This window comes from Brassica rapa, chromosome A01, assembly GCF_000309985.2.
Source record: "Brassica rapa cultivar Chiifu-401-42 chromosome A01, CAAS_Brap_v3.01, whole genome shotgun sequence".
Classification (NCBI taxonomy): Eukaryota; Viridiplantae; Streptophyta; class Magnoliopsida; order Brassicales; family Brassicaceae; genus Brassica; species Brassica rapa.
The window spans coordinates 18,672,020-18,699,119 of NC_024795.2; the positions used below are offsets into that span (position 1 = coordinate 18,672,020).

The following is a 27,100-nucleotide window of genomic DNA, read 5'->3' on the forward strand; positions in this document are numbered from 1 at the left end:
CGGTATATATATTAATTATGTGCGCCATTAGTGTTATTGTGACGTGGTCTAGTGATGAGAGGCTCTAGTTTAAAACGCCTGGACCTGGGTTCGAGTAGAGTAGGCGCTTGTTTTGTCTCTTTTTTTAAAAATGAGGTTAAATGATTTGGAAATGACGAAATTAACCTTATCTTCTACCTTTCAATGTGATATCTCTGCAACCTCTGGCCGCTTTTTAATTTTTTTTCTCTCGATTTCACAGATCTTTCTCACTATTCTTGTATGTTTTAGTGAAAATACATCAAATCTAAGACACGCTTGCGATATCAAACAAGAAAACCATGAAAACTTTGAGTTTTTTTCAAGTTCCGATTTATTGGCCGTATAACATCAATTCGCCACGGATGCAGCCCGATTTGCGTGTTTCCGCGATTACTCGGCCGCCTAGCCCGCGTTTTCGAACATGGGTTTTATCAAAAGGAAATTTCATGATTACAACTTTGGACATTTTCAAAAATATTTTCTTCGTTAAATGGTAAAAGACTCTTATACCATTGTTCTCTATATATAATAAATTATTATTTAAATAAATAAATAAAATATATACTTTTATGTTTTCAAATTTTAACTTTTTATAAACTTATTTTTTATTTTTTTGAATTCTTTTTTTAATTTTTTCAAATTTTCTTTTTGAAAATTAAAAATTACGTTTGAAACTATTTTTCTTTATTTTTAAAATATTTATTTATATATTTATTAGAATCCTAAATTTCATATTTCAAAAACACTACCCTACCTCTCAACTCTAAACCCTAAGGTATAAGTGTTTTCTATCTTCATTAAAAGTGAGTGTAAAATTGAATAGTATATACATGAAAAGTGGTATTATGAATGTGGTATTATGAATGTGGTATTTATGACAATTTTCCTTATATTATTCCACCTCTTAACTCTAAATCTTAAATCTATATTAGTTAGCTTAGGGATATAAGTGTTTTCAGTATATTCATCTACTATTGCATGACATATGGATGTACATAGGATTTCACATAACACAATCCCTCCCACTAATCCATCAGGCAAGCGCCCATCATTCATTAAAAAGCATATTTTGTAGATTGACAACGTGTGATAGAATGCACCACTTATAGCTTTTACGTTTTGAAAAAATAAAAATAATCTAAAAAAATCTACCTATAAAAGTTGTTTGGACCTATTGGACCTATTTATTTTTAGCTTAACCTTTTATATACAACCAAAATGCATAACTTATATTACCCGACATAATTTTCAACATCCACCGGTTTATATTAACCAAAAATTAAGTATAAACAATTACTTTTATCAAACCTATGCGATTGATATTTTATACACACATTTTATCAAACAAGATCAAATGTTCCAATACAAAGAGGTCATGTGTCCATCATATCTGTCTCATCCTCCTCCACTAACGCATCAAGTTCTTTGCAGAGAAGCATCAATGTGATGTTTAATATATTTTTTGATCAAACGTTTATTCTATACATACATTTTTATTCAATGAGATCAAATGATTTTCAGAGGGGGCATGAATAAAGCAATCTTATGTTTCATCTCTTTCATTAGAGCATCAAGTTTTTAGCAGAGATGCATCAGTGCCCAATTTAATATATCAAAACAATTTTATACAATCATTTCATTATCATCTTATTCAATTCATATCAAAAACTTAGTTATAAAAATTAAGATTGTGTTTTCCGTCACATTTGTTGAATTACAAATACAAAACCAAACCCTATAACAGAAATAATAAACAAATATTTTATACTTTAATATTGAGATTTTTGGAATCTTAAATATATCCACGTTCTTAGATTGTGTATTATACACGATTTTGAAAATAATTGATGCTGATATATTCGTATCTTAATAGCTTTACATAATTATCGTTAAATTTTATAGAATGTAATCTAAAGATTCTTTTAAGATCTCTTATTAGTAACAACCAAGATATTTAAAAATTTATACCCTAATTTTGATGGCCATCTCACCCTAATATTATAAATAGACCTTCCTTTTTTAAAATTTATAAGATATATAAATTATTATGTATTATTGAAGAATCATGGTAGATTCATAATGACAATTACGAGTGTTTAAGAATATTTTACAAAATTACCAAAAATTAAATTTGAAATCTAAAATAAAAATATAAACTTATAATAGGTTATTAACAGCAAAAATAAACTAATAATGTCATATCAATAAGGTTTTCTACATTATTATTTTTTATTAAATGGCATAATAATTGGTGTTTTTATCGGATCAATGGTATCAGATCGTCGGTTAATAGCAAATTTTTAGGTTTTTACCGGATTTTATCAAAATTTTAATTAACGAATTTTTCATTAATTCCGAACCGGATTATATACAAGGTACTGGGTGTACAATTTGACAACGGATATGGGTCGGATATGAAAACACTTCTTGAAACTCAAACTTTATTATAGAACAACTTTTAAATTATTTGTTTTCTAATAAATGAAAAAACAAACCCGCGCTTTTTAAGCGCGAGTCAAAATCTAGTTTATACTATTAAAAGAGAAACATTCTGAAAAAAAAATCTACTTAAAAAAATTGTTGGACCTATTCAATAGAATCTTAATATGTCTTATTTTATATTTACTTTAGTTAATCAAAATTATCAATTTTGTTAAAAGGGAAACTCCAACTGCCATCACCCGATATTTTTGCATCTAACATATCCTTTTACACATCTCAATATTTTAAGTGCACTAATATTCACTTCATTACGTGAGGAAAAAGTCAAAACAAATTAATAATATGGAATATACATATTTTCGACCTTATATAACCAAACATATATAAAAAATCAAAATACTACCCGTCGTGATGAAATTCGTTGGTAGGCTATTTAAAAAAAAATGTGTGTATGAACTTACAAAATATGTTCAAAGGTAGTAAGCATATTTCCAATACAAACCAAATCCCTATACCATAAACCATATATTATTTACTCATTGGACTCTTACCATTTTTCATGTATTTTCTTGAATCTATGTATTTGTCATACATATTTTCTAGAGATTTTTTATCATATTTTCAGTATAAATCAAACCATATACCCTAAACCATATTTCCATAAACTTATAAGCCATATATCCTAAACCCTATTTCATATATTTCTAAACTATAATCTGATTTCATATACATGTACTTCATATGACAAATCAAATAGTTTATTTAGTATTATGTATTATTATAAAATATATAAAAAGTCTAATAAATTTTTTAAAAGGTGTTATCAGATTTTTCTGCGTTTTTACCTGAGCAAATCGAATATTTTATTTAGTTTTATGTATTATTATAAAATACATGAGAAGTTTAGTCAATTTAAAAAGTGTTTTAATGTTCTATGGGTTTTAATCTGGACAACATGTGTCGGTTCATATGTTAATGGCGAGTTTTTGAATTTTATCTGATTTTTAATTAATAGGTTTTCATTAAATCCAAATTTTGTGGAAACATATCAGTTGGTTTTTAATGTTTGGTTTTAGAATTTTGGGAACCGTTCATGTATTTACAAAGTTCGGTTTGGTTTTAGTTGGGTTATTTAGGTTTTTCTTTGGTTCGGTAGCATGGTTTGAATCCGGCTAATATCTCCAAAATGGGCCCAATTCTGTTCTGGTTTAATTTTGGCTTTCAAGTAATTTCAGGTTTGTAGATAAAAATTGCTGGATAATTTAGAGTTTTCAGTTTAAATATAGGGTAATTCGGTTTGTTCGAATAAAAATATCAGATAATTTGGATAATTTTAAATATTTTGAATAAAAATTTGGGTTATTAAGCTTTACAGGTAATTTGGTTTATAAATAGTAATTTTAGGATATTTGTTTATTTAGAAATTAAATATAATTTATTATTTTTAGATATATAATTTGTATTTTAAAATTCAGGCGTCCATTTGATTTTCTATTTGGTTTCAGTTATTCGGCTCCCCAGATATGGAATCAACTCGGTTATTTATAAAATTCATTTTAATTTGGGTTTTGTGTGTGTTTCAGTTTGATATGGTTCGGTTCACGATTCCACGTAAATGTGTCTAGAATTTTACACTATTTTATATAGAAATTCATATTAAAAAATATATATATTTAATTTTGAAAACAAACTCGCGCTTTCTAAACACGGGTCAAAATCTAGTAATAGCTTAAAAATCATTAGAGCATCTACATTTGTTGTAAACCGGAGCTGCTCTACCAATTATTTAAGGAAATAAATGAAGAATTTTTTACACTACAAGGCAGTTTTTGAGTTTTTATTACAATATAAGGTAGTTTTTGTTCCTAAAGTAGTTTTTTAAAACTACAAGCTAACTAAGTCCATTCTTGAAACTAAATGGATCCCACAATATTTAATTTTATTTTCCTTCTTTCTCTCTAACACAAAAACAGCTTTTTCACGATAGAAAAAATCTGAAAATCCATGATTCTTAATTTTATTGGAAAAAGATGATAAAGATAAAGAAGTTGAGCGGTCGTCACCTGAAAAAACAATGTTGATATGAACAAAGCTCTTGCCGCAGACGCTTCTCGTCTTCTCCAACTTCGTCGAAGGTTCAGATCTATCATAATGTTCTTTGTCATCTCCTCCAACGCGTTTTGATTCATCTTGTCATCTCTTATGTTGCGTTTAAGCAACATTCCCGGCGCCGTGACCTCATCTCTCTCGCCATCACGGCTCTGTAGAAGCTCGATAACATCAATGGCTACTCTTGGGTTTTTTGCACATTTAGTCCTTCACGTTTTGTATAATTTTGTTTTTAACACAAAACATATTAATTGTGCATATGTCTACTCAAATTAAACCATAAACTTCTTGATTGTTCATTCTAGTACATTTTCATAATTTCACGAATGGTCAAAAAATAAAACCTCAAAACCCAACAAATTTCTTGATTATTCATTCCAGTACATCTTCATTATAGCACATATGATCTTTGGTTTTTATTACTTTCATTTTTACCTACAAACTTTCAAAATAAACAATTGTCTCTTTGATTTAGCTCAAAATTAACCAATTTTGTACTACAACCCTATGTTAATAAAATGATCACATATATGCACATAAATAAATGTATTGGAAAAATAAATTAAATGAAAAAATTAAAGCTAAAAATCATTAGATATCAATAACACACAAAAGCATGTGTACATCTCATTATCTACACCATCTTTGGCGTGTACACCTATTGGCATGAATGATACATCTTGGTGTGTACACCTATTGTCATGAATTGAACACCGAGCGTACACTGGGGCGTACAACAAGCGTATACGGGGGCATATACGAGAGCGTACATTGGAGTGTACACCGGGCGTACACCATATTGTACACTAAAACATATAGTATGCACTATATGGTGTATCCTACGATGTACACTGTAGCGTATACTTGGGTGTACACCATAGCGTACACTAGGGTGTACACCATAGCGTACACTAGGGTGTACACCGTAGGGTGAACACCGTAGCATACATTAAGGTGTACACTGTAGCGTACACTAAAGCGTACATAGGGGCGTACACAAGAGTGTACTCCTGGGTGTACACGTGAGCGTATACTTATGGGTTACGTACACGTATACTTATGGGTTACGTACACGTAAGCGTACATCTATGGGTACACGTACACCAGAATGTACACCATATTGTACACTAAGGTGCACATGGTAGCATACACTATAGTTGCTCAAAGGTGTACCATTGTGTCCATGAATTCTTTTGTTTGTCTTTTGGGATACATCATTTGAGCTCAAAATTAGACACATCATTTGAGAAATTTCTCCCTGATTTATTTATTTGTTTTCTTCATTATCTTTGTACATAATGGGATAAAAACTTGGGTAAGTATTCTATGGAACACCTGAAAAGTCGCATTGGACCAAGATATCTTAGACGCCAGAAATATATGTAACATTAGAACCTAACAATACTCAACTCTAGACTTTTATTTGAATCAAGATGGAGTAAAATATTAGCACCGCAAATATCGTCAACGTGTACACATGTTTTTCACTATCCACATGTACAATAGTTTATAAAAAGTCACATGTACGTTGGTTCTTTGTACAGTGCACAAGTTATGATATCTGATGATTCTAATGATTTTAAGTATCTTGTTATAGTTCATTTTGATTTGATCAAAAAAAAAAAAGTTCATTTTGATCATACTAGTATTTGTTTATTGCATTTGTTTATTTTTGGCATATCACATGGGCTAGTAATGCAAATTCCGAAATTTAGGTGTGTCATTAGTTGTTTTTATTCTATTTCATAGATGTATTCTTACTAAAAGGGGTTAAAATATAGTTTCTGAAGTTTGAGACAAAATTAAGGACCAACTTTCACATTTAAAAAATATTGGGGTTACAAAATAAATAACAAATAAGTTTAGGGACCAAATATGCAATTTTCACTTATTTTGCCAGTATCAGAGCGCGCCGGAGAGACATGTAGGTCACGGCGACGATGAAACATCACGTTTCGACGATGAAACATCACGTTTCGACGGCGAGAGCTTATGTCACGAAACGTCGAGGACGAGAGCTTAGGTCACGGCTACGAGGACACTCAACGATGGCGAGAGCTTAGGTCACGGTGACAGCATAGTTGAGTTGCAAAACACATCCTAAGATGAGAAGGACAAGTTGCGGCGGAAAATAAGAGATGCGACAGAGAAAGAAGAGTTACAGCAGCGGAGAAGGGGGAGTGTGAAGAAGAAGCTTTGCTAATTTCTGATTTTTTTAATATGTTTTTAGGTTTAAATGTTTAGTCCCGAGAGAAAGAGAAAAGTAACTAGTTTCCAAAAAATGTGGGACCATTTTAGTTAGATGAGTGATTTTAGTTAACAAAAACTACCTTAGTAGTCATACTACCTTATAGTGATATTAAAAACTTGAAACTGTCTTACAATGTAATATTTTCATAAATGAATAGAGTAAGAGAGAAGGAAGAAGATGGAAAGAACATGTTCTATGCAAAGAGCTGGCCTAAGAATTTTGTCAACTATTTTTTTAGATTTGTCACTCAATCAATAATAAAAAAAAAATATTATTTGAGAGACATACAAGGGTTCTATTAATGTTGATGCTCTTATGTCTATCAATAGAGAGAATTACACTTTGGGAGACATTGTGATTTGTAGGGACGTTCCATTTGGCAGGATTTGTCCATCAACACAGTTCTTCTATATGTTAAATGTATATCCCGTTTATCAAATTCGAACAGAAAAAGGAAGTGTGGATATTTTTTTATGGACGAGTTTTTTATGCGGATGGAATTGGGGATGAGAAATGCGTGGATGGACAAACCCTGCAAAATGGAGCATATTCCTCATAGATGGAGCAATCCTGGATAATTTGTTTTGTTGTAACCTGCCAGCACAATTCTCAAAAATCTTTAAAATACAGATGTTGAAGTTTTTTGGTTTTGATGAGCTTCCTTATATCCGAGATAACACACACTAGCATCATCGTTCGTGCTTTTGCTGCAAGGAATCATATCCTGGTGAGAAAATTCTCGGTCATCACAAGGAATCAATTGCTCCAATACTTCTCTCTTTTAAAAAAAAATCTCAGATACTCCTCATCTATAATTCATTTCATTTTCATTTATTTTTAATTCGAAATCTGATAAAAAATCTAATATACCCAATATGAATCAACTTATTTACACAACATGCCATTAAACCTAATTTTATCTCTTATCTCTACAGATCTAGATTTCATTTACATTCTTCATCTTCTTTCTCTCTTCTCTTTTTCTCTCTTCTCTTTCATTCTTCGATCCAAACTTTTTTGTCTTTAGTTTTCTTCTTCTTCGGGTGTTCTGCTTTTCCTTTTGTTTTTCTTTGAATCTCTTCTTCTTCGAATCTCTTCTTCTTCGAATCCATTCTTCTTCGAATATTATATGTTTTTCCTCTTTTTTTGATTTGTTGTTCTTTGTTTGCAATTTTAGGATTCTTCTTCTTCGAATCTCACATGTTTTCCTCTTTCTTCTCTCTTTGTCTCTCTCTTTCTCTCTCTCGCACTACAGATCTGGCTTGCTGCAAGAATATATGAGAAATGTGAAAGTAAAACTTCAACCCATAAACAAAATTTTACCAAGTTATACAATCGTTAAAGTACAACTTTGTAAAACTGTAGAACTTGGTTAAACTAGGTTCAAAGTATTACAAAGTTGTACTTCGACAACGGTACAACTTAGTAAAACTCTGTACTAGTTTTATCAACTCGTGCAATCGTTGGTAAAACTGTATAACTAGGTTATAATTTTACCAAGTTGTACCTTGACAAATGTACAACTTGGTAAAACTAAAACCTAGTTATACCATCTTCGAGGTATAACTTGGTAAAACTATGACATAGTTATACCAAGTTTGTACTTCGGCAGTGGTGTAACTTGGTTCAACATGGTTTTTAGTTTTACTAAAATTCAAAATTCAAATTTTGAATTTGATACCCAAAATTCAAAATTTAAATTTTCAATTGAGGAGGGAAAACGTAAGGGCAAAATTGGAAATCTCTTATTTCACTAAGAGTAGAGAGTATGCAAGATTTCGTAAGAGTATGCTAGATCACTTTTTGCTTCATTAAGAGCATCTAAGCATTTCTCTCTGAAATAACTATAATCTTGTAATCCCTTCTTCATCTTCTTTTTCTCTTTATTTATCCTCATATTTTTCTTTGCTTTTCTTCCCCTTCTTGATTTTAAAACTTTAACTAATTTCTCAAAGACTCAATGTTTATATTTATTTTGTCAAATATTATAAAATCATAATAAAAAGCTATTCCTTTCTTTAACAGATGAACTATCTTGTGATGGAGAGAAATGCTCAGATGCTCTTAATGAGGCAAAACGTGATCTAGAAGATGAAGAAGGGATTACAAGATTACAGTTTTTTTTTTTTTGTCATCTACTTTACATACTCATATAGACTCTGTGAACCAAACTGGGAGATCTTGATCCATGTGAACAACAAAAGACGTTTCCTTCCTAGCGCTACGGGCTAAGCTATCCGCCTGCTTGTTCTGCGTTCTTGGAACATAGATAATCTCTGCATAGGAAAAACTCTCTTTCAAGCTGTTTATATCCTCCAAATAACTTGCAAATGCTGGCCAGTCCTCTGGTGTTGAAACCATCTTCACCAATTGAGAACAATCCGTTGCAAACGTAACCTGAAATTGTCGTAAGTTCTTCATACATTCCATTGCCCATAACAAAGCTTCCATTTCTGCATGAAGTGGAGAAAGGGACGCCCGGACATTCCTTGCACCCATCAAATCCGCAAAACCCTCTAGAGTACTATACCATCCTTGTCCTGAGAAAATATCGTTGTCTTTCCAGGAACCATCCGTAAAACACCATCTTCCTGGGATTGACGGAAGAACCATTGCACCAGCCTGTTGAACCCTCCTTTCATCAAGATTACAGTTATTTCACGTGAAGCAAAGAAATAGAATAAGTGGTTACAGTTTTTTAGTATATCTTTATTATTGATTTTTTCCTTACTCATTAGATTATATGTCTCTTAAATAGAGATTAAGTTTAGACATTTTAATTTAATAAAGTGTCTTACAAGTACAATGTATCTATAAGTATAATTGATAAGACAAAATATATCTTTAGGTCTAATTTTCTCTTCCTATAAAGGTCAACATTTTGAATGCATATTTTGGTCTTTGTCTAAACTTCCAAATATTTTTTTTTTAATTTCAAAAACTATCATCTAATTTTAAAATTAGATGACAATTACTGTGTTACTTGGAATGAGAAAATTATAAATATTTTTAAAATAATTTAAAAAATATAAAAAAATATTTTTAAATAAGAACAAAAATATATAAAATACATTTAATATTTAATCAATTTAAAATTGCATGACACACGTAAACACACATTTTTGTGTACTTCGCTGAAACAATTTAAAATACTAGTAATCTATAAAATTGTAAAACTAATAATGATATTTAAAGTATGCTATGTAGTTTTCGTGCTATAAATGTTGTTTTCGAATGAGTGTGATTTATAAAAAAATAAACCATGGAGTTTTTCTTCAAGAAAAATTATAGAAATTAAAGAAAAACGAGAGATTATAAAAAATATTTTTACAGTACCCCTATTCTTTGAATTATTTACATATAGTATGTTCTTTTTAATTATCATCCAACATTTGTGTCTAGGAATCAAAACAATTGAGAATAAACAATATATAATGAATTGAGATATAAAAGCCAAAGATCATTTATAATCCTGTTTATATATGTTAATACAAAGCAAGTGAAGGTTAAAGTGTTGAGATAGTTGATTAAAAGATTCACTTTTTGTGTTTGTTGTAAAAATTAGATTCTAAAGTTGCTAACATAAACCTAAACCTAATTAATGTTGTGCAAATGTAAAATGCGATTTTCTTTAATTGTTTGTCTGTTCTTGTTTTTTCTATTTGTGTTCATTTATATTTAAAATGGGTCAAAGTTTTTTGTAATAGAGAATAAAATATTTAGGAACAAAATTGTGTTTCAAGTTATTCATAATCTTTATATTCTACCAAACTTTAAATTTTAATAATATTAAGTGGACGAACTAGGGTCCAAGTAGTCTAACCCGCAACGGATTCGATTTTATTTTAGTCCGTGCGTATTGATCTGCCCGCGAGTTGCAATTTGCATATACATGTCCAAACCGCTCCGCTAATGGGCTACTTGAACGTAATTTGCGGGTTGCGGTCTGCTTTGATATCTCTAGTTAGATGTCATGGAGGTGACGGTTTAAAATCTCTAAGTTACATACTTTTGTTTAAAGATAGCTTTTAAAACGATATAGTTTTGTCTTGACCAAAAAAAAAAAACAACAAACGATATAGTTTTGTCATCAATAGACAGATGTCCTATGAATTTTACTTCTTGTATTGACCAGTTTTTGATTTCACAGATTAAGTCGCAAAAAGAAATTATATTGAGGATTTTTTTTTTAGACCCAAAAAGTTTGATACATACATATGACTTTAAATTCATTTTCATAATTAATGTTACACTAGGTGGTTTCATGCGCCGAACACAGAAATAAATCTTTCAAAATAATTATATATATAAATATAATTTCATTTTATTAATTTAAAAAATGAGAATTTCATGTTTACCACTTTCATGGTCTATTATTCATCTTTACCACCACTAAAAGGACATTTTCAAAAATACCTTATTCATTTAGTAGCAAAAAAATCTTATAATCTTGTTCTATATATATATATATATATATATATAAATAATTATTTAAATAAATAAATAAAATAATTTTTTTATGTTTTTTCGTATTATATTTTTTCAAATTTAAACTTCTTTATAATTTTTGAAAATAAAAAATTATGTTTGAAACTATTTTTTTTAAATTATATGTTTTTAAGTATTTATTTATATATTTATTAGAATCATATATTTCACATTTCAAAAGCCCTACCACACCCCAGCTCTAAATTATAAGTCTATATTTGTTAACCTAGAGCAATGTTTTTTGAACCCGGACCGAACCGACAGTCAGAGCGGGTTGAACCATGAACCAAAAATAATCTGGGTTGGGTAATGCTAAAACCCAACTAAAATCGAATCAGTTAAAAACTCATATCGAACCGTCAAAAACCCGGGAACCGGCGACCCAATGAACTGGCCAAACCTCGGTTCGTATATAACCCAAAATTACGTTAATGAAACAATTAATTTTTATTCTTTTTTGATTAAAAATAAAATTTATCTAAGATTAATAAAGTATCGTCTCTCGTCTTTTTTTTTTGGCGTCTCTACAACTCATAAATTACAAGATTCACAAAGTTAAATATTCAGGTCATGATATTTTTTTGTCTACTTTCTTACTTTGTTTAAATTTTTATTTCATGATCACTTGTTCTGAAGATGTTAAATAATTAAAACATTTACGTTTCTGAAATTTGTATTTCAAAATATAACTTTTACCTAATGTGTATATAATTTTTTTTAAAGGTGATGAAGATTTAGAGTGATAAGATCTGCGAATAAAGTTTAAATGTGCTTTTCATGTTAATTTTAGATTTTAATTGTTGTTTTAAGTTTGGCTACACATTATGGCTATTTAAACATTTTATTTGATAAGATCTATTTTTTTTTTAAAAACATGTGCATATTATTTATAAAATATCATTCAAATTTAGTTTAATCTAAGTAAACCCGATCGAATCCGGTCGAACCACAATGATCCATGACCCAAAAAAATTCGGTTCGTCATCCGGTCTGGTTTTAAAAACACTACCTAGAGGTATATATGTCTTTTACCCTTCATTAAAAGTAGGGATAAAAATGGTTAGTGTAAACATGAAAAGTGGTACTATGAATATGATATTTGTAACAATTTTCCGTTTAAAAATAAAGAATAAAATCATAAATAGTTAGTTATTATTTATTTTTCCATTTGACTTAACAATATTTAGTTTAATTTTTGGTGTAGTGAAGTAAAATTTAATTAAAATGAAAATTTCATCTATCTTAGTTTATATATTTAAGACTATAGCTCTGAGCATATTTTTTTGTTTAAATTCTATCACATCTAAAAAAATTATTTATTTTATTTATCTCAATAAATAAATAATCACCACACAACAATTATTATATAACATTTAAATCCAACTAAATTTAATATATTAAAAACTCATTAATACCTTTGGATCCAAATATAATGTAAATATTTAATTATCCATAAAATTAAAATTGTCATAGTTTATTTGTTAAAATTATTTAATAATTTCATGAATACAAATAATTATACGAAATTACTTACTTCTTTTATTATAAATTCACTTTATTAAAAAATACATATTTAAAGTTATATTATTTTTTTAGAATTTTAATAATAATTATATATATAATCTACATTTATTAAATTTTTTCATGTAATAATTAGAAGGAAGACATATTATCTCTTTAAGTAAACTATATCACATTTTTTTTTCAAAATGAATGCAGGACACACAAAATTTAAAAAATCATTTTCTAAATAACTAGGGTCGCCCCGCCCTACGGGCGGGATATACTTTAGTTATGATCTAGGTTATTAAGTTTTCGATTTTGTGGTTTGAGTTTCAAGTTTGCATTTGCGAACGATGTATATGATAATGATTTTTGTTTTTTTAGAAAGTTTTATGTGAGGAGGAATTATATGTGATAAAATATATTTTGCTTGTTTACGATAGTTGTTTATATGATATTTCAGTTTGCTATATATATTATTTATATCATGTTTTTGTTTATTACTTTTTTTTATAGGGCAATTCTCTTAAATATCTCTTTTTAATTTTTTTTATCACAAAATAGCATTTAATAAAGAAAATGATCAAAATAGCTCTTTTTATTTTGAAATTTTAATCTATATATTTTTTTTTTAATTTGAAATCATATCCTCAAAATCTCACTCCTTAACTCTAACACTAAGTCTAGATTAGTTAATCCTAAGGTATAAATGTATATTTTCCCTTTAATAATAACAGTTTTGGTCATTTTCTTCACCGAGAGTTATTTTTGTGACAAAAACTTTAAGAAAAAAATTATCTTACAGAATTTTTCTTTTTTATATGTTATTTAATGTTTATAATATATTTTATATAATATAGTTTATTAAAATTATAAAAGGTAAAGCTAATATCAAATATTCACTGTTTTAAATAAAACTAAATTATCTCTTATTTAAAAAGTATATTTCATACCAAATAAAATTTTTTTTCTAAAACACTGCATAGGAGTTTTTTTTTTTAACAATGAACATTGTACATGAGTTAAATTCACTAAAACTTCTATAAAGAATATTACTATGTACCCCTTGTTCGGTGGTTTGATTGATTACTTGTTTGTCAAAGGATCAATGGACTTAGATTAGATGCTTTAATTTATTTAAAAAACCCATTTGTTGCTTGTCATGCAATGTTACAATTAGAGTACATGTACGATGTTATTTTATTATGCACTAAGCCTTTTTTGAGTTCCAGAAATTAGACTATTTAATACTGTTTTACTTTTGAAACTGGTTTAGTGCATTCATTTGTGGTTACGTACTTCTCGTCCACTGTAAATTTTGAAATAGTGTATCATATTGTTAGAATATAACGAAGAGGCTCAGGTTTTAATTGATATGATTAAAGCTGGTTTTGATTGACTGAATGTTTTTCTAATAAAAAGGATATGGGAAGTGTATGTACAACTCTATGCACCCCCAATAATTCATTTAAGGTGTGTTCTTATTATAACTAATAGAATAACAGAAACCATGAGGGATGAATTTTGAGAAATCTGGTGATGGTTATATTCACTGTGAACCCTATGATTTCAATAACCAGGATACGGTATGCTTGCAAAAACTGTGTTGTTGGAGCTCAGGCAAGTGCTAAGGTGATTACATCATACAAATCTTTAATGACTGAAGTTGATAGTTCATGTCGAAGCTCTAAAAGATATGTCTGATGTGCAACATTCTTCATCTCCGTTTCTAATGTGAGGTGAGAGGATAATACATTGGCTTTCATAATTATTTGAAATATAACACGTGTTACGCTATTTTCTAATAAACCTCAATATTTGGAACTGGCATAAGTAAGTAGATTGTTATTGTTTGACTAACTGTAACTACTTGTTTGTGTGACAGTAATAGTTAGGAAAAAAAGAGAATGGGGTTCTCAGTACAAAATTCTTAGTTTCTGCAAATACAATTCTTTGCTTGTAGGTGACATTGTTTAGAATACAACTCTTCATTAACACTCCTGTCATTTCCTGCACACAACCAGCACCAAAAGCATATGTTTTTATGATAGTCTAAGTATAAAACATCTCTCTGATACAAAGAAGGCAAGGTGTAGCACCTGTTGAGGGTAGTCTCTGTTTTCTAAATGTGAATTGATGATCAGTTTCCCAACACGGTGAAGAGGCAGTAGGTCTCTCTCGCCCTGTTAAAACAAATAATATACTACTTAAACACAATATACCTTTTTAAGGAAAATGTTGAGAAATGGGATATGTAACATATGTTTGGACCAGGTTTGATCTTCCTCCTAATTCTATATATCTCTGCATATCCCAGACCACTGATTATAGAACAGACATTAACTTTTCAGAGCAAGACAAATACCTTTCTTCCCAACCTCCATTGTTGTTTAGTTTCTCGAAGGAAGTCAACACCTTCACGCATAACCAAATAGTTTTCATATGTTTTACCAGTTCGTGCCAAGCCTCCAAGAGAAAACCACGTTGCATACGTGTAGCAAACTACCCAACTTCAATACCTGCCAATCATAAAGAAACACTTCTTATACATCAGTAACTTCTCCTGACCATTCTCTACCTTAGTTGTACAATCTTTAAGTTTTAAGGGATCATATGCACCATGAACCATCTGCCTCTTGAATCTTGAGTGCTACCTCCTTTTCATTGGTGGCTGGAATGGAAGTCGCCTGAAACACATCTACAAAAAGAAAACATAATTAATAAACGGTATTGAAATTAACTCCTAAAAAGTCAGAACAAAGCAGAGTTTGTTTAAAAACTAAGATTATTATGAGTTTCAGAAAGGGAAACCTGAGAATCGACAAAGAGCATGTAGACACCCATCATCAACTCGCCACCGCGTCTAACGTTTCTGGGGTCCTAGAATCTGAGCAGCCAGACCTCCAAATCAGAAAATAGATCAGGGGATCAATACGATTATGAGTGAATTAGATAGAGATGAGAGAGCTGAGAGATATGAAAAGAGTATGAGTTCTAGCAGAGCAGTACTCACCTCTATTTATACTGTTTAGAGACCGCTTTTCACAAAACATTGAAGATGAATCATGGAGGGATGATCAATGCGATTTACCACACAGCCATTAATAAACCGTTTCAGATCCAATGAAGAATTGCAGAAGATCCGCATCACCGCCGCATAGAAGAAGAAGATCAGATTTGGTTTTTTTTTTGCCTAATCATTATTAGGGTCTGCGCAATTGACATTACCACCATACTGGGCCGTATCGACGAAATAATTAGATAACAAAAAAGAAAGTCCAAGACTACTCCTTTTAATGAAACGGAGCGGAGCAAAGGGTAGACACGTGGCACGACCTTATGAAGCAAATTTCCTACGTGGATTCCTACGTGGCACGTCCAGGAGTGAGAGAAACTCTTTTTTATATAATTAGATGTTTAGGGGATAGTTTTTTTTTTTGACAAAAGGGCTTTTATGTTTAGGGGATAGTTATTTGTTTGGTTTAGAATTTGGTTCGATTTAGTTTTCAAAACCAGACCAAACCCCAAATTATACAATAAAACCCGACAACCCTAAATCATAGTTTTTTTTTAAGTGTTAGTTTTCTTTTCTTAGTTTCTCCTCAGCCTTGTCGGGGACTCTAGGCTTTCTAGGCGAAAAAGATGGATAGGATCAGCGATTTACCTGATGAGACTGTTTGCCAAATTTTATCTTTTCTTCCGACAAAGGAAGCTGCATTAACTTCTGTCTTCTCAAAGAGATGGAGGAATCTGTTTGCCATGAGTCCGAATCTTCATATTCGTTTTGTTGAAGTTGACTTTTGGAAACCCAAGGCCAAAAGTAACATGAGTTTCATAGACTTCGTCGACAGAGTATTGGCTGTGTCCAGTGATTCTACCATTAGGAGATTCTCTATGATAATCCGACGGAGTGTTGAACCAGCTCATATCAATCGTTGGATGATTAATGTGCTGAGCCGTGGCATCTTGGATCTTGGTCTGGACACACTCACTAAAGATGTGATTACAATGCCTTTAGAGATATTCACTTGCAAGACAATTGTTAAACTGAAACTAGGAAGCCTCGTTAAATTTGCTATGGTTCCTGAGAATGCTTATCTTCCTTCTCTTAAGACTCTGTTTCTTGTTCATGTTCGGTTCTCTGGTTGCGAGTTTGAAGCTCTTCTTTCAGCTTGTCCTGTGCTTGAGGAATTAACCTTGCTTGGTTGCCCTTGGGATCCGAAACAGTGTCTAACCATTTCGTGTACTACTCTTGAGAGACTCACTCTTTCATGTAAAGGTACAATCGCATGTAGTCTTCCTTGGAGCTTTTCTTTTGATACTCCAAGACTTGCCTACTTAAACTACCGTGGTTATATTGGAGATGAGTATCCGATTGTTAATCTCCACTCCCTTGTTGAAGCTAAGCTTTCTCTTGAGTTCAGGGGATCTCCTAATGAAAGCAATCCAATGAATCTGATTAATGGGTTAAGAAATGTTGAGGTCCTCGACCTGTCGTCTCTTGAAACCTCAAAGGTACTTTTACTTTCATCTTGAGAACATGGAAAGGCATTCGTTTTTTAACTTTCCTGTCTTTTTTCTTATAAAATGAAAATATTTCTTGAGGTTTCGATTATCTGATTAAAGATTGGAGTTGATGACTAGTTTGTTTTTCCTTTTCAGTTATTATTTTCATTTTCCGAATTAATCCCACTGTTCGAAAAACTATCTCGTGTATCTATTGCAACTGAGGTCCAACACGCGTGTTGGAGTTGGAAATTTCTGCCACTACTGCTTAAAAAGTCTCCAAATCTGAAGACTCTTGTCATCAAGGTATATGAAAGCTCTTGATATCTCAAAACCAAATGTTGAATGAAGAATCTATAATTGATCATCCATGTTTCTGTTTTAGGGTCCCTTGCACTTCTATGATGAATATGGAGAAGAATCTGAACCTCTAATTTGTGAATGCTTGTCGGAATATTCATTCCTATCCTCATGTCACGTGAAAATCCTAGAGATAATCGACTACTGCGGAACTAAAGGAGAGATGGGGCAAATGAAAAAATTCCTCGAGAAATTGCCATGTCTTGAGCTGGTTAATATTCATGCTAGTGCAAAAGCAAAGTTGACATTCTGCACAGACCTGCAAGTGCTTCCCAGAGCTGGCAATATCCAGCTTAAGTTTTTTTCTTTCCAAAACTAATTATGGATCAAAGAACTAGCAAATCCAAGGAATGAAAGTGTTTGGGGGGGATTTACTAGCTGGATATTTTTGCAATAGAGATAGTTTGGCTTTTGGTCCTCATAAAGTAAAGGTGTTGAATCTTTAAAATCATTAAAAAAATTCAAATATCAATTCAATTGAATTGATACTGGTTTATACGTTTGTAAGTATAGTAATTTTCTTTCATTATTGATTAACGTTAATTATACAATTTGGTGTTAGTCACTTATTTTGCATTTTAATTTTAGAGAACTATGATTCATGCTCTATTGATAAATGTTATTTTGACAATTCCTGATATAAGCTTTCTTAAGAGGGCTCTTTTATTTTTAGTAGTTTTATCTTCGGTGATTATACCACAAAATACTGAACGAATCCTCTGTCTTTTAAAATAAATTTCTATAGAATAGTTATCCGAAAGAGTTGACAAATCATTATTTCAAAAAATTTAAAGAAATACTGGGACGTCAATATGAAAAGAAGTCTTAGTCTGTGAATTTTCTATATTATATTGTGTTTTTATTGATGTGTCCTATTTATGATCTATTTGTTCACCATTTCATTCTAATGTTTTGTGCTTTAGACATATTATTGGCGAAATTGTGAATGTTGTACATTTGAAAGATCTCATTGCAAAATAAAGATTCTCAACTAAGTTATAATTAACTGTCTGTGATACAATTTAAATTTTATTCAGCGTTTAATTTAATTTAATATCATTTTAGTTTTATGACATGAAGCTAATTTGAATTTTTAACATTTAATAATTATATTTTTAACATGCACACTGGATTTGGGGTATGCAAAGTAAGTATCCGATTTTTTTAAAATCGGTCCTAAAAGTCAAGGTGATATGTATTATTGAATTTTATTTAAATTCTCTACAAATTTTTACTTGGCCAAAAACATGTACCACTAAATTAAAAACTTTTTCCTTCTTATTCTTCACAACGGGAGATGAATACGCTTGCACTTGAACCACCGAAAATAGATCCTGGATTATTCTAAATGATCTAGCATATACCTCTTATTCAAAACACTATATACATAAAACAAAAAACTCTAAAACTAATAAACACAAGCCAAAAATGTTGGTGAACCTTCTAGCTTTCCATTATACAGCATCATTCCATTTTACAACATAGTTCGATTCAAATATTTTACCATACTTAGCTATGCTTAATTTTACCCTAACATTATTTATTTGTATGATTTAATTATAAATTAAATTATGTATTTTTCACTAAAATTATGATTTTTATGATATAAGTGATGTTAAAAATATTGGTCGAGTTCAAGCATGATTATCAGAAAAATTATGTACGGACTCTTAGATTATGTGTTAATATATTTGGAGTAAAGATGAAAATAAAAAGATGTGAAATACTAAAATATTAGAAATGATTAGTTTTCAAATTTTGGTGCATTGGTTGTTTAATTAGAGGAGAGTTTATTTACTTTATTAATATAGATAGAAAATGATTTTTTTAATAAAAAAAAGTGTATAAGCTGTTTCAAATTTTGATACCTTTATTATATATTGAACAGCCAATTAAATTCTAGATTTTTTTGGGGGAAATTATATGTTTACTATTTTTATGGTACCACCTTTCATTTTTACCATCACTAAGAAGACATTATCAAAAATACATTCTTCATTAAGTGGCAAAAGACTCTTATGTTCTTGTTATTTATATATAAATTCTTATTTAAATTAAAAAATAAATAAATAAAAAAAAATAAAAAAATAAAATGTTTTCGAATTATACTTTTTCAATTTCGAAATTTTTATAAACTTTTTTTTGAAATTATTTTTTTGAAATTATTTTTTAAAATTTTTTTTCAAATTTCTTTTTGAAAAACGAAAATTATGTTTGAAACTATTTTTTCAAAATTTTTATATATTTTTTAAGTATTTATTTATATATTTATTATAATCATAAATTTCACATTCCAAAAACCGTACCCCACCCTCCAGGGCCGTCCCTGCCATAAGGCCAGCGAATCAAGAGTTTTAGGCCACAAATTTTCTTACAATTTTAGAGGCCACATTTTTTGAAAAATAGTTATGGTCAAGTGGTTAAAAACATTATTTTCACTTTTTGTTTGAGTTGGAGTTTGCACATTCAATGTTATGGTGTATGTTGACTTGTAATGTTTCCTTGTTTTTTTACATGTGCGTTCTTCTCTTATTTTGATTTTTTTGAAACAACTTCTTTTAATTGAAATAATTTATTTGTTATCTGTGTTTTTATTTTTCTGTGTTACTTGGATTACAAATAATAATAGTTCAAACAAATTAGTGATTTTTATTTTACTAAAATATCTACTAATTATCTGTATTAGTCTGATGTAACCAACCTACTATATCATTTTATATTTCAAATAGAAAATATAATACTATATTTTATAAATATATGCTATTGTATATAAATATGCTTTAGGCCACCAAATTTACCGGGACGGCACTGCCACCCCCTCAACTCTAAACCCTAAGTCTACATTAGTTAATCCTAAGAGTATAATTGTATTTTACCCTTCATTAAAATTGAGGGTAAAAATGGTTAGTGTAAACATGAAAAGTGGTACTATGAATGTGCTATTTGTGACAATTTTCCATTTTTTTATGATAAGTTAAATTATATTTTAGTTATATTTAAAAATACTGTAGTATTTTTTAACACAATGATTTTCGGTCTCCAAATTTTTAACTTAAACAATTACAATATACTCCATCCATTCATAAAAGATCCATGTTTTACAATTTTCACACTTTTTAGTAAAACATATTAAAATTTAGCTATAAATGCATAATTTTTTATAATTTTATATTTCTTATATTTTTAAACCAATATTTTTTTTAAAAAATACATTTAATTTTTTTGAACTTCACAATTTTTCATTATTAGTCGACAAAAGTTGCATTATGTATCTTTTTGAAACAAAATTTTTTTCTAGAATATAAATCTTTTAAGAATGGAAGGAGTATTACGGAAGAAAAAATATTATTTTTACAGAAAACTTGTAAATTACACTCAACTCCACAACTATATAAACATTTTCAAGAAAAAGAAAAAGTAAAACCAAACAAAAACAAGCCCAAGAAAAAAAAAGTGAATGATCATTAGTCCTTCATCGAGGACCAGAGAGCTCAATGGCTTCCACCACAAGTGACGATTCCTGGATATAATCAGAGTAATATCTTACACGCGGCGATGAACTCACCATCCCCGACGGCAACGGAGGAGGCAGCGACTTCGCCCCACCGCTCTGCGACGCTTCCCATCTATCAGCCAAGCCATCGCCTTCAAGCATTTTCATAACTTCGGACATTTTAGGTCGATTAGATGGATTGAACTGAGTGCAAAGAAGAGCAACTTGAACGATTTCTTCGAGCTCCACTCTATCGTACTTGTCGTTCAGATCTTTGTCTATTAACTGTTTTAGTTTCCCTTCTTGATGCAGCTTCTTCACCTGCCATGTTAAACAAGTCACATTTCTCAGGCCAATAAACCAAAACCGAACCAAACCAAATTAAAATGTAGTCTTTCTTCGATATTGACTAGCAACCCAATCTAGACCGAACCAAATTTTCAAGATTATGTTAATGAACTGGAACCAAAGCCTATCCTAAAACAGAAATTAAATCTAAACCGAATCCAAATCATGGTTTAGTCTTCTTCAGCTTACAATCCCAGGTAAACCGAAATCAAATCAAAGATTACCAAACAAATAACGGCATTAAGTAGTTTAATCAACTTATATTAATTGAAACCAAGCACAAACGCACAACCGAAATTTAACCAATCTCGCGGGTTAATTCTAGACCGGTTCTGAATCCCAATCATGGTTAGTTTCGATTTATTTTGGTTTAAGTTTCCTCTCAAACAAAGACAGAACCGAGCCAAACCAGAATTGCGACCAATACCTCCAAAAAGTGAAGCAAGAAACAGATAAAAGAAGACTAACCCAATCGAGCATGACCCCTTTCTGGTGCGAGGAACGGCCAAAGTCAAGAGCTTTCTGACCCGTAATGAGCTCAAGAAGTAGTATACCAAAGCCAAAGACATCAGTCTTCTCCGAGGACTGACCAGTGGACAAGTACTCAGGTGCAATGTGGCCAACGGTTCCACGGACCGCGGTCGTGACATGTGAGTCCCTATGGTCCAAAAGCTTGGCTAACCCGAAATCACCAACGACCGCCTCAAAGTCCTCATCCAAAAGAATGTTAGCTGCCTTCACATCTCGGTGTATAATCTTCGGGTCACACTGCTCATGGAGATACACTAATCCCCTCGCAGTACCAACCGCTATCTTCTTCCTTCTCGACCAGTCTAACGCTGGTTCTCCCCGGATATGATCTAACAAAAATTGCAGCAAACTTAAGAGCGGAAAAAATACCAAAAAAATGGTTTTGGAAACTGCATTTACCTTTTAAGCGTGAGGCCACGCTTCCATTAGGCATGTAAGGGTAGACCAAGATTCTCTCGTTGTTGCTACTACAGAAACCTCGAAGCCTGAGGAGGTTGCGATGAAGAGCCAGACTTATAGTCTCTACCTCCGTCTGAAACTGGACTTCTCCGCCAGCTATGTTACAGTCTTTGAGACGCTTTACAGCCACCAAAGATCCGTCGCTTAAGTGTCCTTTGTACACAATCCCGTATCCGCCTCTCCCGAGAATGTTCTTCGAGTGGAAATGATTCGTTGCGGATCTAAGCTCCTTGAATGTGTACCTCTTCAAGTGTCCTAAGCTCACCTCTAGATCATATTGTTCTGCTGAATAAAGATAAAGACTGTTGTAAAAAAACAAAAAGGGAAGCAAAAGATGATGCAAAAGCAGATAAATTTTCAAGAGACTAAACCATTAACGTCGAAAAATATTTGCTTGGTGCGTCGATATCTCCACCAGAGAAACATTCCACTGGTGAAGATAACAAAAAATGCAGCGCTGAAGCTCGCGGCGAATGCAACAGCTACATGATGGCCATTGGAATGAGTTCCTGATTGATCTAAAATAGGAAAAAGAACAATAAGTTAAGCTAAAAAAGAGACAATGAAAAGCAAAGATGGTTAATACCTGATGGAACATCTTGTGGAAGCGTGAGAGGCTCGGGGAGGACAGCAGAACAGTTATTTGCAGAAGCTTTTGGACCACAGATTAACGCGTTTCCGATCACCCTTAAAGTGTCCAAGAACAAGAACAAACTTAGTTTCGCCTCAACGGAAAAAAAAAATTAAAGTAGTTGGATAAAGTCTGGTAAAGTTTACTTGAAAGTTCTGGCAGACACTTTTGGCAGCGAGCCGCTAAGATTGTTATACGAAATGTCGCTGCACATTAAAGAATCAAAATAACAAATAAGTTGGTAAGATTGTATTGAGGCAATAGAAAACAAAGTGTAGGGGACATACACTAGAGTAAGTCCCTCGATCTTGGACAGAGACTGGGGGCAAGTTCCTGAAAGACTGTTATTGTTCAACCGCCTGGAAAAAAAAGACAAAATGAAATAAGACACTGAGACTTGAACTTGAGTTTGAATCCCAAAAAGAAACACTCACAAGTAATTTAAGTTGTTGAGTTCTCCAAGTGAGGTCGGTATCTCCCCGGTGAATGAATTGTTGGAAAGATCAAGTGTCTGAAGCTTCTCCAACCTCCCAATCGTATCAGGAATTGGACCAGAGATTGCGTTGTTTTGCAACAACCTACATCACAAATCTTATTAAACTCAACAACAAAATTTTTTTAAAAAAATTACAAAACAAGAATTAAAGATAGTGAAGAATCTTACACAGATTGTAGATAGGTGAGGTTTCCGATTCTAGGAGACAATGTACCAGACAAGCTTTGGCTAGGAAGTCCCCTGTTTCATTAAGCAAACGAGACATAAGTCTCAAAAATCTATTTGGTTTCTTTGTCTGGTGTGTACTTAGAGAAAAGAGAAGACTCACAGTGTAGAGACATAGCCATCAGTGCAAGTGACCATTCTCCAGCTACATGGATCAACTGAATTCACATCCCAATTCTCCAGAACATTGTACGGATCATTCAATTCACTCTTTATAGCCACCAAAGCCGTCACTGCTCATTTCAGACCAAACAACAACAAAAAAAACAGGAAAATTCAGATTAAGATAACAAAATGTAGCCTCAAAACTCTTGTGAATTCTCTCTTTTGCTAAAAGCTGCATTTTTATATTGAAACAGGAAGAAAAAAAACCAGAAATCTTTCATCCAAAAAATAAGTAAAACTTGAGCTGGTATTGGTGAGAGCATTTAAAGCTGTTATTTATTATCCAGTAAATACAAAAATAACACAATCCACACAAAACATTCGCCACAATTTTCGCAAAAACAAAGAAACATGATAAATTGCTCAGAGAAACTCCAATCTGAAGTACTATGTTTTAGACAAATTAAAAATTTAACTTTTTTTTCCTTTTATTTCAGAAACAGAGATGGCTCCAAAGAAGAAGAAGAAGACGACTGACCTTCATAGTTAACACCAGTAGGAGAAAGTGTAGCGGTAGTGACATCATGGAACCATACCAAAACCAGAAACCCTAATCTCCAAAACACCAATCTTGCACCTACCATGGCAATATTCCCTCTTACAGCAAATCAACTTTTCTATCTGTAAAAGAAGTTCTTACAAAACCCACAAACTCATTTCTCTCTCTCTCTCTCCCAAATGTGAATGAAAGACTTTGCCTTTGTGTCTCCTATCTTTCTATCTTCTACTTCCCCTGTCTTTTTCAGACACAGACACTACCTTGAGCAATCTTTTTCAAGCAATGGACCTCTTTCTTTCTAAATACAAATCGAATGGAGTGAAAGGAGAAGACCCACAAGAAGAAGAAGAAAAATGACGCCTTGTTAAGATACCCAGCTCAGAAAGAGAGTTTTTGGATGAAGCATTAAGAGAATGAGTGCTCGTAGAAAGAAGAGAGAGGAAGAGAAAGAGTAAGTATAAAAAAGTGTGGAGAGAATTATCCCGAGAAACAAAGCAAACAAAACCACCAAAATGCCCTGAAAGTCTGAGAATTTTTTTCTAGAGATCTGAGAAAAGGAATGCACAAAAAAAAGCACTTGACTGATACTGTTTTGGTTTTATTATTTTAATCGTTTCTTTCTTGGGTAATTATTGAGTAGTTAATCTCTACAAGACTACAACATTCTAATTTTAAAGTTAGTCTCCTTGTTATTCAACACCACTATTACCTAATCACCTAATCTCATTTGCCTTCTCTCACTGCAACCCACCAAATTAAAAATGACAGAAAGAAAAAACGGAATTAAAAATTCACTAAAAGGGACCAAACAAGCAAAAACCCAAATGAAAATGCCAAAAAACACACACAGAAAGATACTGACAGAATAACAAGAAAAGAAGAGACTCTCTGTTTCTCTCCCCTTTTTAAGTCTACACTCTTTTTGAAAATTATATTAGCAGGAAGAAAAAATAGTGTAATTTTATGTTTCATGATTTCAGTTTGAATTCTTTGCACTTTTGCTTTCGGACAGATTTTTCAAGGACACACTTTAATATACAATGATCTGATTGGACTGAAAGGATGGGTCACAAAGAAAGAAAGAAAGATCAAAAGAAAAACTTAAACATAAGATTTTTATCTGCTTTTTAGAAAAGTTACGGAGTGAAAAGAAAAGAAAAAATAAGAAGTCCTTTTTGTTGGGCAGATCACGTTCATGGCTTGTCTCTTATCTTGTTGGCTTTTTCTAGCTTCAATTATTTTTATCCCTTTTTCAGTTTTTATCACACCAAAATAACATATATATATATTTATTTATTTATTTATTTATTTATATATAAAAAGATAACCTCCTTTTCTACACCAGTTATTCACAATCTCTTTTTTCTTTTAAGGTTCCAATTATTCACTCTTAATACGAGTTTTGATGTACAAAGCATTGTATACAAAATCTTCGGTGTACATTTTCGTTGTACATACACACAGATAGGGGTGGGTACAAGCAGAGTATTTGGTATTTTCAGTATACTTAGTGTTCGACTTGCCTTGTATGAGTATTAAAATTTTGGACTTGTACTTGGTTTGTTAAAAAACGAGTACTTATAGTTTCAAGTACTTGCAAAATTTTTTATAGATTTGATAGTTATTTGCCTTGTTTTATTACTTGTTACTTGTAAATTATTTACGAATTATTTGATAATTATTGGTAAATTATTTGATAATTAGTTGAAATTTAAAAGTAAATAAATTTATTATATATAAATAATATGTCTTTGTTTTTATTTTGTCATTGTTTTTCCTGTTTTTCAGTCATTCGTAAATAGATTAAATTAAAAAAAGAAAAATTCCAAAATTCTTATATATATAAATATATAATTTATGTTTGATTCACTTATAAAAATTGAAATATAAACGAATTTTTTTACTATAATTTAGAAAAATGTATCTTTGTTCAACTATAAAAATGAATAATAAACCAAATAATTAATTTTATTTTATGATTTTGTATTTTTATGTATTCGCAAGTAGTTTAAATAGACTACTTGATACACATCTTGGTCAAAACAAGTATTCAACTTTAAAGATCAAGTACCAACCAACCAACTAGTGAACATAGGCAACTAACAAGTAATTGTAACCATTTATAAAATACATAAATTTTAATTTTTTTGTCACATACATAAATTTTAATTAACTAATGAAATATATACTAATTATTTAATAAACAAAATAATATATAACAAATAACTGAATAAGTAAAGGATAACAAGCAGTGTTTTGAAACCCGACCCGGACCCGCGGTTGAACCGGTAAATCCGGTGACCCAGAAAAATCCGGTTTGAATTTTGTGAAAAACCCAATATTTAGAAACCCGCAAAAACCCAGTAAAATCCGGAACCCGATACCGGTCGAACCATCGGTTGAACCAATAAATAACTTTAACATCTTTTTTTAGTTTTTAATTATGTTTTTAGATTATGTTTTATATTATAAATTTCCAGTTAAGAAATTAGGTGGTGATTAAAAAAAAGTTAGATTTTCTTTTTTCAGTTTTATATTTGTGATTTTTAGATTTTGATGAAGATTTCACTATG

At 31.0% G+C, this 27,100-nt stretch overlaps 2 protein-coding genes and 2 long non-coding RNA genes across 5 annotated transcripts; 2 read left to right on the plus strand and 2 right to left on the minus strand.

Moving 5' to 3' along the window:
- The first annotated feature begins 90 nt into the window (after positions 1 to 90).
- LOC117127807 lies at positions 91 to 11,029 on the plus strand. The gene is made up of 2 exons (XR_004450755.1): positions 91 to 8,340; positions 8,384 to 11,029. It is a non-coding gene; the product is annotated as an uncharacterized LOC117127807 (long non-coding RNA).
- A 3,988-nt stretch (positions 11,030 to 15,017) lies between these two features.
- LOC117127752 lies at positions 15,018 to 16,063 on the minus strand. The gene is made up of 5 exons (XR_004450731.1): positions 15,828 to 16,063; positions 15,626 to 15,715; positions 15,434 to 15,512; positions 15,180 to 15,333; positions 15,018 to 15,118 (listed from the first exon to the last, which is right to left on the minus strand). It is a non-coding gene; the product is annotated as an uncharacterized LOC117127752 (long non-coding RNA).
- A 274-nt stretch (positions 16,064 to 16,337) lies between these two features.
- Positions 16,338 to 21,091, plus strand: LOC103830054 (F-box/LRR-repeat protein At3g58980). Its single transcript, XM_009105758.3, has 3 exons — positions 16,338 to 17,329; positions 17,477 to 17,626; positions 17,706 to 21,091. The coding sequence occupies exons 1-3, from the start codon at positions 16,457 to 16,459 to the stop codon at positions 17,997 to 17,999; spliced, it is 1,317 nt and encodes a 438-aa protein (XP_009104006.1). The 5' UTR covers positions 16,338 to 16,456; the 3' UTR covers positions 18,000 to 21,091.
- LRRII1 (protein NSP-INTERACTING KINASE 3) lies at positions 20,976 to 25,714 on the minus strand. Of its 2 annotated transcripts, none has more exons than XM_009105770.3 (11): positions 24,507 to 25,714; positions 23,967 to 24,096; positions 23,807 to 23,878; positions 23,577 to 23,720; positions 23,430 to 23,501; positions 23,289 to 23,348; positions 23,098 to 23,198; positions 22,883 to 23,029; positions 22,452 to 22,796; positions 21,990 to 22,381; positions 20,976 to 21,494 (listed from the first exon to the last, which is right to left on the minus strand). In XM_009105770.3, the coding sequence occupies exons 1-11, from the start codon at positions 24,610 to 24,612 to the stop codon at positions 21,153 to 21,155; spliced, it is 1,911 nt and encodes a 636-aa protein (XP_009104018.1). In that variant the 5' UTR covers positions 24,613 to 25,714; the 3' UTR covers positions 20,976 to 21,152. The 2 variants fall into 2 exon arrangements, with proteins under 2 accessions (XP_009104018.1, XP_009104025.1); XM_009105777.3 differs by having other exon boundaries at positions 22,452 to 22,793; positions 24,507 to 25,704.
- Positions 25,715 to 27,100: the final 1,386 nt, after the last annotated feature.

What these genes read in the sequence shown, in the direction of transcription:
- LOC103830054 (XM_009105758.3), top strand. Translation starts at nt 16,457, where the DNA reads ATGGATAGGATCAGCGATTTACCTGATGAGACTGTTTGCCAAATTTTA. An exon ending in CGTCTCTTGAAACCTCAAAG is followed by an intron (nt 17,330 to 17,476) that starts GTACTTTTACTT and finishes TTTCCTTTTCAG; the next exon opens with TTATTATTTTCATTTTCCGA. An exon ending in TGAAGACTCTTGTCATCAAG is followed by an intron (nt 17,627 to 17,705) that starts GTATATGAAAGC and finishes TTTCTGTTTTAG; the next exon opens with GGTCCCTTGCACTTCTATGA.
- LRRII1 (XM_009105770.3), bottom strand. Translation starts at nt 24,612, where the DNA reads ATGGTAGGTGCAAGATTGGTGTTTTGGAGATTAGGGTTTCTGGTTTTG. An exon ending in GTGTCTGCCAGAACTTTCAA is followed by an intron (nt 23,199 to 23,288) that starts GTAAACTTTACC and finishes GGACACTTTAAG; the next exon opens with GGTGATCGGAAACGCGTTAA. An exon ending in AAGGGGTCATGCTCGATTGG is followed by an intron (nt 21,495 to 21,989) that starts GTTAGTCTTCTT and finishes TTAACATGGCAG; the next exon opens with GTGAAGAAGCTGCATCAAGA.